Source organism: Anomaloglossus baeobatrachus, unplaced genomic scaffold, assembly GCF_048569485.1.
Source record: "Anomaloglossus baeobatrachus isolate aAnoBae1 unplaced genomic scaffold, aAnoBae1.hap1 Scaffold_121, whole genome shotgun sequence".
Lineage (NCBI taxonomy): Eukaryota > Metazoa > Chordata > Amphibia > Anura > Aromobatidae > Anomaloglossus > Anomaloglossus baeobatrachus.
The window spans coordinates 432313-451780 of NW_027441891.1; the positions used below are offsets into that span (position 1 = coordinate 432313).

General features: G+C 44.0%; 1 protein-coding gene across 1 annotated transcript in view; it reads right to left on the bottom strand.

Moving 5' to 3' along the window:
- The window catches only part of LOC142260528 (claudin-16-like), a 68944-nt gene that overhangs the window by 40379 nt on the left and 9097 nt on the right, over window positions 1-19468 (bottom strand). The window contains exon 2 of the mRNA XM_075331977.1: window positions 6644-6746. Within this exon, the coding sequence (XP_075188092.1) occupies window positions 6644-6746 (103 nt within the window). The remainder of the gene's footprint in view (window positions 1-6643; window positions 6747-19468) is intronic.

The window sequence follows — 19468 nt, forward strand, 5'->3', positions numbered from 1 at the left end:
AAATAAGAGGTCACATGACCTCATTGGGCAGACCAGGACCTGAAAAATGTGTCCCGACCAATGGGATCCCCGCTGGCACGCACGCGCGCCGCGCGCCCGGCATCACACGCCCCGCAGCCGTCCAATGGGAGAGGAGGCCCGGAGCACAGTAACTCCGTGCTCCAAGGCCACCCCCACCCAACAAAGGATGGCCAAGGGGCGGGCAAGGCAGGCGAGCGGTGCGCACGGGGCATGGGGATCAGAGGGCGGGACACAGCTCCCAGCCAGAGCCCGTCAGTCAGCCAGTCGGGTTGCCATGACGGCGCGCAAACAACGCGCGGCGAGAATCCACACCAAGTCCCCGGCAGTCCAGCGAGGAGGGACGCGGCGGGCCCCCGGGCCCAGGGGTCCACAGCATCCCCCCCCACCCAAAGGGACGCCGGGCAGGCAGTGGGGACAAGTCACCGCGCGGTGGGAGCGCGCACAGCAACCAGAGGGCGGGACGGGTAGATGGCTGGGAAATTGTAAAAAAGTCAGAGTGGGCAATAAATAAATATCCATGCTATCCCATAGACAAACTGCAATGGCATGAATAACAATAACATCAGCAACAACAATACATAAAGCAATGGAACAGGGGAATTATTATGAGGAAGTCTTCTTAAAGTGACAGTGCATCCATATCATAGGGGAATCATATGCGAACAATTTTCCAAAACCGATGTCAGGTCCAAGTCCGACATGTAAACCACAATGGATTATTACTGTAACAAGGTCCTATGAAGGCAAAAGGAATGAATTTAGAACACTGAAAATGAGTAATGGGGACAAAAGAAACCAATTAAAAATGTAGTTAAAAAAATACCCTAAAATAAAAAAGGAAAGGAATGGTGCAGTACATCGAAAAGATTCCTCATAAAAAAGGGGCGAAGTTTAGAGCCTCATTAAGGCCCTTGGGTGTTACTGTGTCCAAAATGGTAATCCATTTTAGTTCACGTTGGGCCAAAAGTTTTTTAACATTCCCCCCCCTTATCCCACAGTGAATCACGTCTATACCCCTGACCATGAAGGATCTAGGGTTGCATCCATGAACCAACTTAAAGTGGCGCGGTATAGTTTTTAGTTCTGCCACATTGGTCGCTGTGGTTGCTGCCCGAATATCCCTCACATGCTCCCTTACTCTTACTCTTAATTCCCTTGACGTCATGCCAATATAGATCTTGTTACAATCGCATGTTGCATGATAGATGACGTTGATGGTAGTACAGGAAATATGTTCTTTTATAGAGAAGTTTTTCATCCCATCACTGGCATGAAAGGAGGAGCAGCGAGAGATATTCGGGCAGGAAACACAACGGCCACAAGGGAAGCAACCTTTAATAGGTCCAGACGAGCCAAATGGACTACTGGTCACAGGTGGTATATAATGGCTTTTGACCAAGTAGTCCTTAAGGTTTCTACATCGTCTGGCGGTCATCAGAGGTACAGGGGGTAGACGTGACTTCAAGGTGGGATCCGATTGAAGGATCGGCCAAAATTTGGTTAGGATTTCCCTCATCTCCTGCCATTTGGCATTAAATGTGGAGATGAACCTTATATTTTCCACAGGCCTGGTTTCACCTCTCCTCCCGTGTAACAGATCATCCCTAGACACCGATCTTGCTCTCTGGTAAGCTTGCTTCAAAGCACGGTTACCATAACCTCTGTTTTTAAACCTCATCCTCAAATCATCTGCCTGCTGTTTAAAAACGTTGTCCTGAGAGCAGAGTCGTCTCACTCTGAGATACTGACCAACTGGGATGGCGCGTACAGTGGAGTTGGTATGGGCAGAGATGGCATGGAGTAGGGCATTCACAGACGTCGGTTTTCTATACACGTCCGTCTGTAAAGCCCCAAACTCATCTGCAGTAATCTTGATGTCCAAAAACTCAACTCCACTGTCGCTGAAACTATATGTCAATTTGATGTTATAATTATTTGTGTTGAGCTGGTCCATGAAAAGCCTGAGTTGAGAGATGGTACCCTGCCAGATGATCAGTAGATCATCAATGTACCTCACCCACATAGACACCATGGGGGCGGCCCATGCACCTCCGTCAACAAACAAACCCCTCTCCCAAAAACCGATTCCATTCCTTTCCTTTTTTATTTTAGGGTATTTTTTTAACTACATTTTTAATTGGTTTCTTTTGTCCCCATTACTCATTTTCAGTGTTCTAAATTCATTCCTTTTGCCTTCATAGGACCTTGTTACAGTAATAATCCATTGTGGTTTACATGTCGGACTTGGACCTGACATCGGTTTTGGAAAATTGTTCGCATATGATTTCCCTATGATATGGATGCACTGTCACTTTAAGAAGACTTCCTCATAATAATTCCCCTGTTCCATTGCTTTATGTATTGTTGTTGCTGATGTTATTGTTATTCATGCCATTGCAGTTTGTCTATGGGATAGCATGGATATTTATTTATTGCCCACTCTGACTTTTTTACAATTTCCCAGCCATCTACCCGTCCCGCCCTCTGGTTGCTGTGCGCGCTCCCACCGCGCGGTGACTTGTCCCCACTGCCTGCCTGGCATCCCTTTGGGTGGGGGGGGATGCTGTGGACCCCTGGGCCCGGGGGCCCGCCGCGTCCCTCCTCGCTGGACTGCCGGGGACTTGGTGTGGATTCTCGCCGCGCGTTGTTTGCGCGCCGTCATGGCAACCCGACTGGCTGACTGACGGGCTCTGGCTGGGAGCTGTGTCCCGCCCTCTGATCCCCGTGCCCCGTGCGCGCCGCTCGCCTGCCTTGCCCGCCCCTTGGCCGTCCTTTGTTGGGTGGGGGTGGCCTTGGAGCACGGAGTTACTGTGCTCCGGGCCTCCTCTCCCATTGGACGGCTGCGGGGCGTGTGATGCCGGGCGCGCGGCGCGCGTGCGTGCCAGCGGGGATCCCATTGGTCGGGACACATTTTTCAGGTCCTGGTCTGCCCAATGAGGTCATGTGACCTCTTATTTAAGGTCCTTGAACGGCAATTGCCGTACACCTTCCCTGATGAAGCCAGCAGATGTAATCCGTGCGAAACGCGCGTAGGAATTCTCCTCTTACTGGTGTGGGACGCTCTGGTGATCACCCTCTTGACTATGTGTAAGTTATAGGATTGTTATTGGATCTTCTTCATATGACTAGTCTGGTCTTTGGTGCCTCTACCCTGCCCAATGGTTTTATGCCGATTTGGCTATACGTCTTTACATACCTTGTTAGGACAGAGGCGCCATATTTGTTAGCCAGCCATCTATGACTATTCATGATCCTTTGTCCCTGCTAAAATTATCTCCCCATTTAGGGTGTTTGTCACCTTTGCTCCCCCACTTATATGTGGTATTTCACCTTGTCCATTATTAGCACCATATACAATTTTGTAATGTTTGAAACCCAATTTTTAAAAATAAATTTATATAATAAAGCTTTTTTGATGTTTTATACGAACAGCCCTTGTAAGCTCCAGTTCTTTCCTGTTTGATCATGTGCTTTATGGAGTGGCGTTGATTCTGACGCGAGATGTGCTTTGGTTCAATGTTTTTGTGTCCTAAGCGCTCAGTGAGCTGAAGACAACTGTTGGTGGTGGTGAGGGGCCTGCTGATCCCAGCCCTGCTGGGGCGCCTTCCGTCCCCAGTGCCTGCTTTGCTTCAGATGGATGCGTGTTGTAAGGCGTACATCCAGCTGAAATGAATCACAACTTAGAGAGGATGCCATGCGACATGGGATTAAATACCTATTTCTCCCACTGTCTATACCAGGAAAACCCCAGGATGGGACATGTATACCTGGAGGAGGACATATACACCAGGAAGGTGCACAGACCAGGCTGGGAACCTGCTGTATATACTAGAATGTGTCCAGGATGGGCATATATATGTATGTCAGGATATCAGGAGGCCTCCAGGATGGGACATATATACCAGGAGGAGGACATATACAAAAGCAAGGGGGCAGAAACCAGGATGGGGACATATATACCAGAATGTGCCCAGAAGCAGGATATATATACCAGGAGGCCCCCAGGATGGGGCATATATACCAGGAGGTGAACGTATATATGTATTGTGTGTTTTGGGATTATATTATTTATATGCAGACAATGCCTTGTTTATACAGTATACGTATTGTGCATTCTATTATCAGTGCCTTGATACTTCATTGGGGATAAGTACCACTGCCAATGGAGCCAATTTTCACCTCCTGACAAAGCCCAATTTTGCAATTTGAAATGTCTTTTTATGTGGCAAAAAGTTTGAAATGCTTCTTACTTTACTAGGGATTCTGAGACTATTTTATGAAACTTTGTACTTGATAGTAGTGGTAAATTTAAGTCAATAGAATTTGTGTTTATGTATGAAAATATTTTAAATTTGGCAACATGTTTTAAACATTGTTTTTATGCTCTTAAAACAGATATTCATGTAAAATGCTTAAAAAATAACAAGCAATAGGTCATTTTTCAAACATATTTATATTTTGGTGGGGGCTGAAAAGTTTAGTTGCAAATAAATATTTTTCAACAACATTTACAAAACCCATTTTTTAGGGATCATTTCACTTTTAAAATTACATTGAAGAGTGTTTATTTCAGAAAATCCCCAAACAAGACCACGTTTTAATAACTGCACTTCTCAAAGTATTCAAAACTGCTTAAGAAAGTTTGTTAGGCCTTCATGTGTTTTACAGGATTGAAAATAGAATGAAAAATATATTTTTTCAACTAAAATGTTGTTTTAGCCCCAAATTATAATTTTTACAATGGGTAACAGGAGAAATGAACTCCCCAATTTGTTAACCAATTTTCCCTGTATGTGGAATCCACATGGCACATGGCATAGCACAGAAGAGAAGGTAAGCTATTGGACGTTTGGAGCGCAAATTTGGCTGCTACATAATTCAGATGTCCCATTACACTTCCAAAACCCTAGCGGTGCTAAATCAGTGGAAAACCCAAATTTTCACTTTTACAGGGGTAATTGGAGAAAATGGACCCCTCCCTCATTTTGAAGAATATTCAATCTCTATTAAATCCATAGCTTGAATGTAGAATTTTATTTTGACATCTTAGTGAAGTCTAGTGTATTAGTCATGGAGACATAGGCAGTGCACTTCCAGCTCTCCTGCTTCTCTGCCTTCTCCCCTCCTGTCGGCGGCCTCCAGTCTCTGATGCACAGGTCATTCTTGTCTCAGTCACCTGCTTTACCTGCCTGGAATTCTGCACAGCCTCAGTCACTGTTCATAGTCATCTCCTCAAAGGGTGAAGGCAAATATCAGTAGATGGGCTCTCATGATGTCATCATACATAGCAATATATGGGCCTTTATTTGCAGAACAGAATGGTATATTTTTGTGATACTTTTTTTTATATACAGTATATGACTTTTTATCACTTTTTACTACACTTTTTGTGTCAGAATGATGAAAAAGTATATTTGCCATATTTTTTTTTTACTTTTTTAGTGTTCACTGTATAAGTTAATTAAAGTGGTTGTCAACTACTTGGATAACCCCTATTCATTTCCCTTGTATACCCCTGTAAAAATAAATAAGCCTATACTCACCTACGGTGTGGGTGAGCTGAGTTCATGGCGCCCACATGACATTATTATGATGTTATGACACAAAGGCCCTGCGACTAATCAGTGCCATCTTCTGTCACCCAACTCTGGACATTTGAGCAGGAAGTCAGCACAGCGTTAGCATCCTGCTCAAATATCCGAAGGCAGTGATACAGATGCCGGGCTCTGATTGGTTGCGCTGTTCATGTTTCATAACAATGTCATATTTGCCCCGCGGCTGCATTGGAGGTGAATATAGGCTTATTTATTTTTACGGGGGTGAACAAGAGAAATGAGTAGGCATTAATCAAGTACTGGACAACCCTTTAAATAGGACAAATGTATAGCTTCAGTTATTCCAGATGTGGTGATACTAATTAGGTGTACTTTTTTGGGGTTACTTCTGTTTTTGCATAAAAACAGGGTTTTTAGTGGTAAAACATTTTTCCGTTATTTGCTTTAATATTTATGCTTTTTTTGCACAGTATGGGACTTGAACATCACCAGTCTGATCACTGATCTATTACCCTGCAATAATAACCTATTAGTGACCTGTGGTTGCTATGACAATCAAGTCGCAAGGGTGTCAATGGAGTGAGAAAATGATCCTCCTCTATTACAATGACCAACATGCCATAATCTCTATTTACAGTGACGTGTGAAGGGTTAACTAGCTGTGATTGGTGCTTGCATCAACTGTTGGAGCAGGGTGTTGGCTATCTTACACGGCTGATACCCACTGCGTCTGGGCGCCTCCATAACCATAACATACACGTGTGGTGCTTTAAGGGATCTCCTTGCCCGCTGCGATGTACATGTACAGCCGATGTCGGGGAGGGATTTAATGACACTTAGCCGCTTATAGTAAAAGTGACTATACATGTCTGAAAAAGAGATGGGCACTGATCACAGATACGGAAGTAATGACAACAGCGCTGAGGCCATTGGGTGAAGTTACAATGCATTACAAATGTAGAAATGTCTAGTCACATTTACTAAGGAGGTGGGAGATTGCTTTAAGATATGTGAGCAAGGCTACTGAAAAAAAGTCTGCATATTGTCCATATCATAGCAATACGTACATGGGTGCTCTGCATATATGGAGTCATATTCATCACACGTTGTGATTCCATCAAATACGTTGGTGACACACTCCCACCAAAGACCACGGCACTTGGTACTCACCTAAAACAAAAAAACAACAGGCCTTTAAGATACCATGTCTCCAAAGGAGTAATAATACCAATTGTGATAGTTTTTTTAAGAAACAAAATTCAAAAATATAACATCTCCATCACACGTCTCTTCCTAAAACCTAAACAACATGTAAAATAAATAATAACATACTGGGTATCTCTGTCTGCATAATTGTCCAAAATGATAAAAATAAATTTTGCAGAGTCCTTGGTTTTGGATTACTTTGCCCGCCAAATAGTGAAATAAAAGAGATCAGAAAGTTACATATACCCCAAAATGATTCCAATAAAAACTACAGCTCATCACATAAAAAAGCTCTCATACACCTCTATTTATATTGATGTAAATATAAAAACATATCACTTTTAGAATATGAAGATTGAAGAAAAAAAATGTTTTCTTTTTCTTCAAAAATTTTCTTTCTGTATTTTTTTAAAGGGAATCTGTCAGCAGGTTTTTGCTACCTTATCTGAGAGCAGCATAGTATAGACAAAGATATCCTGAATCCAATGGTGTATCATTTCATTACTGGCTGCAGCCATTATGACACAATATGAATTTTTAGGTTTAGTCATGTAGTTGAGCCTAGGGAGCTGCCCTCGCCCACACCAGACTCTCAATAGACATTGTATATTGAAAGTGAGATGTCAATCACAGGAGGGGGGGTGTCGGACTAGCATGCTTAAAGAAACATAGCAAATAAACAGAAGATCAGAAGATCTGTGACAAGACAATCATGCCTGAACTTTCTGTGTTAATGTGCCACCCCCACGTCAGCAGCCGGGCTGCTCAGGTCCGGATCCGCGGTGGCTCGAGGGGCGTCCGGACCTGGGGGTCGTGCGGGCACTCAAATGAAGGGGGTATTTACAGGGGATGGTGTATTTAAAGTTTGTGATGCCACCCGTGGTGTGTGGTAAGGTGGAGTACCACCGATGCAGTTGGCAGTACCCTGCGACAATGGAGTAGGCAGCCAGGTGTTAGACCCCTCCACGGGTAGGGGGGATGCCCCGGGACTCGGTGATGGAGTTGTGGAGTGCCGTTGGGGGTGAAAGGGTCAATTGAGTACTCACTCAGTCCATAAAGCGGACACCGACAACTTGGTAAACCAAAGTTCTGGACACCGCTGCCGCCCAGGCGAGCTTGTTTGGGTCCCGTAGCCGGTGGTGTTGCCTGATGACCTGTGACCTTCTCCCTGACACTTAGTCTACTTCTTAGTTGGCCCTGGTAGCGTAAAACTAATTGGGTCCCACTCCCCAGTGCGGTTAACTGTGAGCTTGCTCTCAGGGTTCATGCTTGGGATTTCCTGGACCGTTTTGTGAAAAGTCCTATCCCCCTCGTTGCACTGGTACCCCGATTTTGGAGCCAGTGGAAAGCGGATCTTACAGGCTCCGTTCTCGTCGGGTGAATTGTCAGGTTGCCTGAAGCTATTCCCTTACCTAGGGTCCACGTACCCAGTCGTGCCCTGGTCCCAGCCTAGTGATGGCACAAGGACGCTGGCTGTCCTCCTCGACAGTTCCATGCCCCTTGTCACGATCCCCTGCGACCGGGGGTCCAGCTCCTACTAGGCCCAGACCACCGTCTGCCACCTAATTACTTCCAAGGAGCCTGGCTCCTGACATCCTCTCTCCTTCACCTCCAACACTACACTGACCAACTCCTGACACTCCTGACCTCCCCTTACTAATGCCCCAAGTGGGCGACCCTATTCCACTCAGGCTGTCCACTGGTGTGTGTGTGGTGGGTGTGGTACAGAGTGTTCCTAGGATTTTGATTAGCTGGTTTTTGCCACACCAGACGTTGGGGATCCATAACCATGGAGGAGCTGGATATTGCACAGAAGGGCATACTGCACAATACCCTGTGACGACCTGATAGGCCAGGGTGTCACATTAACCCTTGCAGCATGCTGGTTTCAGCTTGCATACAAAAAACCTGCTGACAGATTCCCTTCAAGTGCTTAAACCTAAAAAATATAGTATCACCGTAATTGTATTGACTTTTAGGACAAAGTTAACTTGTCATTTTTACTCTTTTCATTTGAACAGTATAAAAGCAAAACTTGAAAAACAATTGTGTTTCTTTTCAATTCTCTCCCACTATTTTTTATCATTACATGCTATGGTAAAATGAATGATGTCATTCAAAACTGCAACTCATATAAAAAAACCAGACCATTTGTTTAGCTTTCTAGTCGGGTAAAATATTTGAGTATTTATATTATAGAATATTACTATAACTAGTCATGATTTTTCAAAAACGATGAAAAATGTTTTACAAAAAACAAGTCTCAAATATCTTATTAATGTATGCGAGTAATGCCTATGTTAAAGTCTATGGTGAATGGAGTCTTGTTGCCCCTTTAAAATAAAAACATAACCCTATTATTGTACATCCTAAAATCCCGCTTGTATCAATGTATAACATGAATCTTATATATTGTAAAATATAACCCCCATACTCATTTTAACCTTTTTATAAGTTTTGATGCTAAACATATCCATCTTTTGCAATTATAATGTTCCCAGTTTCCTTAAATATTAATCTGCCGGTATGGCAGGTTTTTAATACTAATTTAGAAACAGCAGTTGCCATGATGGAAAAATATGCAACAAGCAGTGCAGGCCTCTGTTTTAATATGCGTCCTGTTGCTAGATATTCTTCATAATGACTGTGAAGCCTGAATGCATCACATTTTATAAATCCCTTCATAGCAGGTGTATTAAATAATGTCTCCCTGGTGTACCATGGCACTCTGTATAATCAATATTCATATTGCTTACTGCAGCAAATGAGCACATTCAGATCCTTGCACCTTGATGAGATTAGCACTGTAAATATAATAGGTAACGGGCAAAATACGTTGGTGGCTGAACATTCTGCAAACTTCCTTCCACCCTCCAGAGATGTGATGTACTGTAGTTTAATAACCCAGTAGGAGCTGCACAGCTATGGGTCATTTACTTGCATGTACATAGTAAAAAGCCTCTGAGGTCATTCAGCAGAGAAGGAAACCCACTCTATCACATATTAATGCCTGAAGGCCTGTTCTCCAAGGGTTTGGCACTGTTTCCACTCCCAGATACGTGAGAAAATTAGCCGTCATTAACTAAGAACCCGTTAATGAGACTGTTACACCCAATACCTTCTAAAGGTGCCTTTGTCTACAGCTGAAAGGTTACTATTTTTTCCTTTTCAGACATAACTGCCATTATATACTATATTTCCACATTATTACTATACCATTTGTTTGCTTGTTTTGTGTTTTTCCAATATTTACTGTTTGCTTTATTAATATTTTACTAATTTATGCCACAAAGAGGTAAGCCATTTCTGTATTACTTGAGATTAGTCGAGAATGATTTTGATGACTATTGCAGAAATAATTTAGGACATAAAGGATAGAATAAGATTAAAAAAACGTGGCTGCTTTTTTGCAGAAAAACACTATATCTGTCCAGGAGTTCGGTCTGGTGTTAAAGCTTAGTTCCATTAAAGTGAATGGGACTGAGCTGCAATATTATATATATAATGTATAAACAGGTGTAATAGTATTTTTTGTAAAAAAGCCGCTGATTTAAAATCCTGTACAGAAAATAACATCACACAACCTTATTCTGAGATCCATTATACACAAATGTATTTCCAACTTTAACTACATCACAAGCTTTGCTGTTACAATTACACACCCAGGCAATATCATCAGGTAAGGCAAATAGTTGAATTTTTACTAATTAATAATATAAAAGATATGAAACACATCCAAAACTAGAACCCAGCAGAGCAAGGTGTAAAGCACGCCGGTGATGAGGTGGCGAGCGGGAGTGGACCCACTGGACCACAAGGGGGGCCCAGGTGTATCCTTGCCTGGGAAGAACTTGACTAAGCAACTACTGGGTAGATACCAGATGCCACTCTCAGGGCAGTGTCCAGGACTGTGGCAGCTAACCCTCAGGGTAGGAACGGGCTCAGGCATGGAAAGGCAGAATCTCTAGTACTGACAGGTACAGGTGGGATGGCTGGTACAGACAGAATGGCAGATGAAGGCAGGTATGGATGTCACCGCAGATACTGACAGGTAGGAATGGCACAGCAGATACTGACATAAATGGGATACAGGTACGGCTAGTGGGCAGTAGCCAATTGAGACTTGACAAGTATCTAGCTAGATGGGCATTAGCTGACTAACTGACCATGTTGCTCAGTCACCTCCCCAGAGGGAGGATCCCTTAACACTAGAAGTCCCAGAAATTTCGAGCTCCCCCCTGAAGTCCCGAAAGAGGGTCAAATGACCCTTAGTTAAACTGAATTAACTAACTATAAACTAAATGGCTAAACTCAATGGAAAACAACAACCTCCTGTGGTGCGACAGTAATGGCCTTAATTACAGAACAAAAGACGGTGATTATAGGATGTTAGCTAAAATCCTTCAGGTCATTCAACCCGTCTCTGGGTTCCTAAGGTAGAAATGTTAAATGACCCCTCCCTGGGACTTCTAGTGTTAAATATGTGATGCTTCTGACCCATAGGTTGAGAGGAACGTTTGTGTAAAAGGATGCCAGCCCTTTAAGAGTAGAGAAGGTGTGCATTCCCTAAGCACACTCCTGGGGTCCTGTTTAGCGTGCACAGGTACCAGAGAAAGTGGCTGGACTGCAGGAAGGCAAGGCAGGGCGCAGTAAGGCTGCGGCGGTGTCTGAGTGGTGGGGAGAGGCAGAGCAGTGCAGGAACAGTTTTGCTACAGTACCTCCCCCCTTTATTCCCCCTCTTCACTACGCCTGAAGGAAATTTCTTCTCCAGAATTACATCCTCAGAGTTGATGGGTAGAGAAATGGCCAGTGGAAGAGGTAGGTCAGATGGTTGTTGCTTGAGATGCTTTCTCCAAACCCTTGATTGGAAAACGGAACCGGTTTCCAAAGCAGTCATCTCAGGGACACCTTGGGATGCCTCTTGCCTTCCGTCAAAGTCAACCATAGCAGGGCAACAGGCAGCAAGCAGAACAAGATAGATAGGTTATAGCTTAGAAGACCTGGATGGATGAGCACTGACCAGGCACCTTTTGTGGCAATTATGCCCCAACAGTGCACTAGTCCAGAATTGGTTAGTGAGTATGGAGCCAAGGCAGACCCAGAAGAAGCGGGCAGGACAGGTTTAGAAGCATCAGGAAGAAGATCGTCTCCGAATGTGAAGTTACCATGCGCATCTCCACAGGTTCAGAAACAAACAATATGGGCTCGAACAAGAATACTCCATAGACAGACAACACTGACAAGGTATTCTTGAGGTGTTGGTTGGGAATCTGCTACTGATCTACCATAGCCTGTTAAATGAAGTTCCCTCTAGATCTGGAATCAAGGTAGACAGTCTCAAAGAACTGAAGTCCACCATACAATATGGACATGGACAGGGTCAATGAAGGAGAAAGACTGTTTTCGTCGAGGGAAACCTCTCCTACTGGACCAAGGCAAAAGGATCCCAGCCTCAAAAGACAAGCATGTACATCCACAGTAGAACCACATACCTATGGCTCGGCGATGTTCCTATCATTGCTTGAACATCTTGATACAATCAACCTACATAGGTTCATAGGTTCAGCTGCCGGAGCAAGAACTGGAAACTGAGAAATTGGCAGCCTTTGGAAGTATGGAGTCAGACACATAGGTTTCCGTTCACGTGATTCCTCCATGGAACGTTCCTGGAACCTGCTATTGACCCATGTAGCCAATGAAATTAGATCATCCAATATGGCAGGAATATCAGGGCTTGCCAGTTCATCCTTAATCCTCCTGGATAGATCTTCCCAAAAGGTGGCCACCTTTACCTAATTATTCTATCCAAGTTCAGAGAAGAGGGTGTGTAACTGAACCGCATACTAACCAACAGTCGGAAGTCCGAAGTGCGACATGAGGAAAGACACTTTGGCCCGGTCAGAAGAAAACTGCTGGGCCAAAAGTTCGAAGTGCATGGTGCACTGGTTGATGAACCTCTGGCATTGCTTTGGATTGCCATCAAAACATGGTGGAGCAGAAAGACAAAGTCCAGATACAGATGGAGCTAAAGCATTCAGGTGGATTTCACCTTGTTGTTCAAGCTTGAATGACATCTCACGACATAGGCTCTTCCTCTGTCCGAACTCTGAGTCAGTGGAGTCCATGACCTGAGTAAACTGTAATGCAAGCGAGAATGGACCCATTGGGCTTTCCCTGACATGGGAGGGCTTGAGTAAGTGACTACCATGTAGATGCTAGGTGCATTCCCAGGGCAGTGTCCGTAACTGTAGCAGCTAACCCCCATGGCAGGAACGGGCTCAAGCACAGACAGGCAGAGTCTCTAGTGCTGACAGGATCAGGTGGGATTGCTGGTACAAACAAGGACAGCAGATGAGGGCAAGTACTGATGGCATGGCACATACTGACAGGTAGGGATGGAATGACAGATACTGACATGTATAGTGTGACGCCCTGGCGCCGCCAGGTGATCACAAAGGTACATAACACCTTCCCACACAAGGGTTCCATCTGCCACAAAATCCAAGCCACCCCCCCGGGGTAAGAAGGACACACCAGTGGGCAGGACCGGTCGGATTGGGAGCACCCACCTAGGATTCTTGAGGATCCGGGGGCGGGAACAGAGTAGTTGAAGTCAGATCAGTTTTGGAGTTGGAAGTTGGAAGTCAAGTGGAGAGGAGTGACTGTGACAGGCTGTCAGGAGGAAAGCTGAGCCTAGTGAGGGTGGACAGGGTAGTGGCCCTGGTCTACTGGCAAGGTGGCAAGCAGTGGACTGTGTCCAAAGGCGACGGGAATACGGTCGCGGGAGATCCAGAGTGGATCGGGGTAGGGTTGGAAACCACCGGTACCGACAGCGGAGATACGGTCCGGAAACCGTGCACAGGCGGGGTACCTGGACCCTAGTTAGAAGACGGTTGCAAGCCCCTTCTCTAATTCACCAGGCCTGGAGCAGGTTCCAAGCTTAGCTCCAGAAGTTTAGCCCAGATAGAGTGAACCGGCAGCCCACCGCGGGGGATAGGGTATCTGAAATCACCCACTGAAATCCCAAGGGTCAGTGTTCACGGGCAACGGCTCCTCGGGTAAACAAGACACCGGGAGCGGATTTCTCTCGTTCCACACGGGTTAAATCAACACAAGAAAATTGCAGAGTGCCGAAGGAAGGGACATCGGTACCCCAGCCCGGCTGTGGGACCTGGGTACACCCGAACGCGGCAGCTGGCCACTGACACCTTGGTTTACAAACGTACTTGTGTGCAATTATTCCATAGTGAGTGAGTACACCAACACTCCCCGGCCCGGCGTGCCACCTCCGGCCTACATCACTCCCCGTGTTTTGGACACTGAGCCCCGGGTCAACCATTCCTACCCAACGGAGAGGTTAACATCCAGCTGCTATCCCATCTCCCCCCAGGTGCTCCCCAACAGCAGAGGGGGTACCATATCTTACCACACACCGTGGGTAGCATCACGAAGTACTTGCAGCAATCCAGTACATATACGTCCCCTTTTTATTTGAGTGTCCACATGACCCCCGAGTCCGGAAATCCCTCGAGCCACTGCGGATCTGGATCCGAGCGGCCCGGCTGCTACTGACGTGGGGGTGGCACATATAGTACAGTTCATACAGAGGCGGAACCTCAGAGTCAATGGCCTGAGCAAACTAATGCATGCCGGTGATGAGGCGGCAAGTGGGAGTGGACCCATTGGACCACAGTGGGGCCTGGGCTTAACCTGATGTGGGAGGGGCTTAACAGGTAGATGCCAGGTGCGACTCCCAGGGCAGTGTCTGGGACTGTGGCAGCTGACAGGTGTCTCTAGTATTTACAGTTGCAGGCGGGACGGGTGGTTCAAACAGAAAGGCATGTCTGGACAGGTACTGAGGGCATGATAGATACTGACAGGAAGGGATGGCACGACAGATACTGACATATATAGGACACAGGAATGTGGTATGCACAGGAGAGACTCACATGGAGGACCGTGGCGAGGCAGGGCGCAGTCCGGCTGCGGCAGTGAGTGAGTTGTGTCCCTGCTGGGGAGAGGCAGAGGAACCCAGCGCTACACAAAGGGGTAGACAATTCATTTTCCCAAGAGGCCAAATGAGAGGTTGACTAATGTGGAGAGCTGAACTTAAATCTGCTCATTATTATTGTTTTATTTTAATTTTTATCACTTAATATTGAGCAGAATTAAGTATGCTGACACGCTGCTACTCCTAATACAGTTTATAATAGAGCTAATTGTAACATGTAGTCTTAACTGTAGCAGCTATTCAAAACCATATATAGTAATTTATTGCTTTTTTTTAAAGTTCATAAAAAGGAGAAAATCATATTAATGTCGCACAGCCCATGTTGATCAACAGTTAACAGAATATGATACCCCCCAATATGACGTCCTCCCACAGCCCATAAAACAGTATGATGTCCTCACACACTGTGTCACAACAGAGCTCCTATGCAGTACAATTTTCCCATACAGCCCCCCTACACAGTTTAACATCTCCACACAGCCCAGTATACTCTCCTCACAAAGACCCTTACACAGTATGTTGTACCCTTCACCTAGCCCCTCATATAGTATGATATTCCCTCACACAGTATGTACATGCAGAGCACCCATGCAGTGTGATGTCTCTACATGGCCCCTTACCCAGTGAAATGGCCCAAAAAAGTGCCCCTACACAGTATGTCCCCACTCAACCTCTCTACACAATATAATGTCCCCAAAGAGCCCACCTGCACAGTATGACTGCAAAGTATAATATTCACAAACAGTCCCTTTATATAGTATTATATTTCCACACAACTCCAATACAGATTGATGTCCCCACACCGCTCCTTTAGTACTGTAACCCAATATTGCCCTGCACATAGAATTATATCCCAACACAGAACCCCTGCACAGTATTATATCCCCACATAGCCCCTTTGCATAGTATTATGTACTCACAAAGCCTCTTAGCACAATATCCTCACACAGCCCCCTAATGCAGAATTATACTGTATGAAGCGTGAGAGTAGAAAGAGACCGCACTCAACCCGCTGTGAAGGATTTCTTTATTCAAACACGTGCAGAGTGGAGGGCTGCACAGGCGGTACCGCAAGCGATATTGCAGGTAATCTGCGGTGGTGCAGGACTTTGCTTCTCTCCTGCAGAATTATACTGTATACCCACACAGCCCCACTTGCACAGTATTATGTCCCCACCAGTCCCCTTGTACAGTATTATGACTCCAAATAGCTCCCTTGCATGGTATTATGTCCCTACACATTGCACAGTATTATATCCTCACACAGCCACCTTGCACACCATTATCTGCCCATACAACTACTTTTCACAGTGTTATGTCCCCAAACACCCCCCCTACATAGTATTATGTCCCAAAACAGCCCCCTTGCACATTATGTCCCAAAAAGCCCCACTGCAGAGTTTCATGTCCCCTACACAACCCCTTTTCACCATAATTTGTTCTCACACATTCCCCTTACAGAGTATCATGTCCCTTCAGTTTTCCACAATGTACTGTTATTAAAAAAAATAATGAATAAAACTAATCTGGGCCCGCTTATTGAGCCCGCTTCTTTTCAACATATTGGGCCCAACAGTATTGGGCCTGCTTCTTTTCAACATATTTATAAATGACCTTGTTGGGGGCATGCGGAGTAGAATTTCAATATTTGCAGATGATACTAAACTCTGCAGGGTAATCAATACAGAGGAGGATAATTTTATATTACAGGGAGATTTATGTAAATTGGAGGATTGGGCTGAGAAGTGGCAATTGAAGTTTAATGTAGATAAATGTAAGGTCATGCACTTGGGTAGAGGAAATAACATTTATGATTATGTACTTAATTGTAGAACACTGGGTAAAACAGACACAGAAAAAGACTTGGGTGTATGGGTGGATGGTAAACTTCACTTTAGTGGCCAGTGTCAGGCAGCTGCTGCCAGGGCAAATAAAATAATGGGATGTATTAAAAGAGGTTTAAGTGTTCATGAAAAAAATATAGTTCTACCTCTGTACAAGTCACTAGTGCGACCGCACTTAGAATACTGTGTACAATTCTGGTCACCGATATACAAGAAGGACATAGCTGAACTGGAGAGGGTGCAGAGAAGAGCGACCAAGATTATTAGAGGAATGGGTGGGCTGCAATACCAAGACAGGTTATTAAACTTGGGGTTATTTAGTCTGGAAAAACAAAGGCTTAGGGGGGATCTAATCACAATGTATAAATGTATGAGGGGACAGTACAGAGACCTTTCCAAAGATCTCTTTACACCTAGGCATGCGACTGGAACACGGGGGCATCCGCTACGTCTTGAGGAAAGAAGGTTTAATCATAATCACAGACGAGGATTCTTTACTGTACGAGCAGTGAGACTATGGAACTCTCTGCCGCATGATGTTGTAATGAGTGATTCACTACTAACATTTAAGCAGAGCCTGGACGCCTTTCTTGAAAAATGTAATATTACCAGTTATGTATATTAGATTTTATGACAGGGTATTGATCCAGGGAACTAGTCTGATTGCCGGATGTGGACGAAGGAAGGAAATTTTTTCCCCATTGGAACTTGTTTGCCACATTGGGGTTTTTTGCCTTCCTCTGGATCAACATGTTAGGCTACGGGTTGAACTAGATGGACTTAGAGTCTCCCTTCAACCTTAAAAACTATGATACTATGATACTATGATAATCACCTAACCTTGCTATTCTGGTCTGCGCTGTTTACTACGGCATATCTGGCAGGATGTAGTTACGTCATCGTGCCTCCTGTGCTTTCAGACACAGGCTCAATGGATAGCTCAAGCTCCCTATGACATTATCGATTTCAGCAGTGAATCTGAAATGTCGGATGACTGTTTGGAGCGGTGTGCTTCTGTATCGAGCCCTTAGTATACTAAACCAAATTCGTAAATCCCTAGGTGTTGTTACTACAATGTACATATATGAAGTTGTTACTTATTATATATTTATTTTTTATTTAAATGTGTATTCCGGAAAAAAAGATACGTGATCATTTCTAGATCACTGGGGAACTGACTGCTAAAACACTAGGTTATTACTCGATCAAACATGTACATTGTCACTCCATTCTTTCTCAACTATCTTCACCATTCTCATAGAGAAGAAATGGTGCATCAGTGCACGGCCATCCCTTATGGCAATTGGTGAGGGTCTCAGTACATCTAGAAGTTATTACTGGACCTATCCTTTGCATGGATGTTAACTTCTTTTCAGAATACAATGACTAACATTGGTCGGTGATTACACAAGGACTTCCAACACCAAGAACAACGGGGTCAAGGAACTTAGGAATGCACTTAATTTTATCTAACGCTAATGTTCAATAAAGTACTGGATTAGAGCAGCTTTAGAATGTAGTCATGACATGTCACAATAGCTAAAGGGCACCAATGACAGATTTTTTTTCCCAAACACTGGACAGTGGAACCTTGGATTACGAGCGTAATTCATTCCGGGAGTGTGCTCTTAAACCAAGTTACTCTTATATCAAAGCAAATTTTCCCATAGGAAATAATTGAAACGCAGACAATTCGTTCCACAATCCCAAATATTTACTGCTTTTATACAAATTTATTACAGTAATACAAAATAATATACTGTATTCATATAAAATTATTACAGTACACTAATACAAAATAATGTGCAGTACCGTAAAACACATATAAAACAAATTAAACTGTTCATTAGCTTATAATAGAATTGTTGGTGTGCAGGAGGTACACTATAGAGAGACAAATGATGTATAGATATGACAATCTTTATTCTAGTACAATACACACCCCAAATCTATTTTCCCCAAAATAAGGGCAGAACTAAGCCAAATGTTTGGGTAGGAATGCAGCACAGGCAATTAGATTACAGTAAAAGTAATGTGCTGTACTGGTTAGCAGAAAGAAAATACAATACTGTATCCACAAATGCAAATTGATGACATGCTATATAGTATATACTGTACTGTACAATGGTATACTGTATACAGTATACAGTACATATGCAGAAAGTTACCTCCAGTGTGGGTCAGAGCGCGGTAACAGGACGGAACTAGAAGTGTGCACTGTGAGTATTTGCTCTTATTACAAAGCATTGCTCTTAAACCAAGTTACAAATTTGTAAAAAGCTTTGCTTGTCTTGCAAAACGCTCTCAAACCAAGTTACTCTTAATCCAAGGTTCTACTGTATTTAAATCTAGTACTAAGCAAATATTCTGTGTGATTTACAGAAATTCCAAAGGGTATACTATGGGGGTTTTCCTAACCATCTGAACCAACACTGATTTTATCTTTATGCCACAATATTGGCTCAAAAGTTTATGCTGAAACGTTTAAGGGCACATACTGCAGAGGTGGATTTTTGCCTTTCATACCTGTACACATTACAATGAAACTGAGAAGCTCCAAATGCCAAACTATGAAGTATTCTGTAAATAGAGTTCTATGGAGATGCACGGATCGATGATCCAGCACTTGTACCATTTCTATAGCAATTTGTACACAATTACATTGTCAATGTTAGAATTCTGTATCTTCCTGTACAGTGAAATGAAAGATCATTTTTTAAAGTAACTTTAAATAGTCATCAAAGCGGTCTCGTCATATATCCATTGCCATCTTAGGTTTAAATTTTCTTGACTTTCTAAACCTTTAAAGAAAAAAAAAGGCTATATGTAAT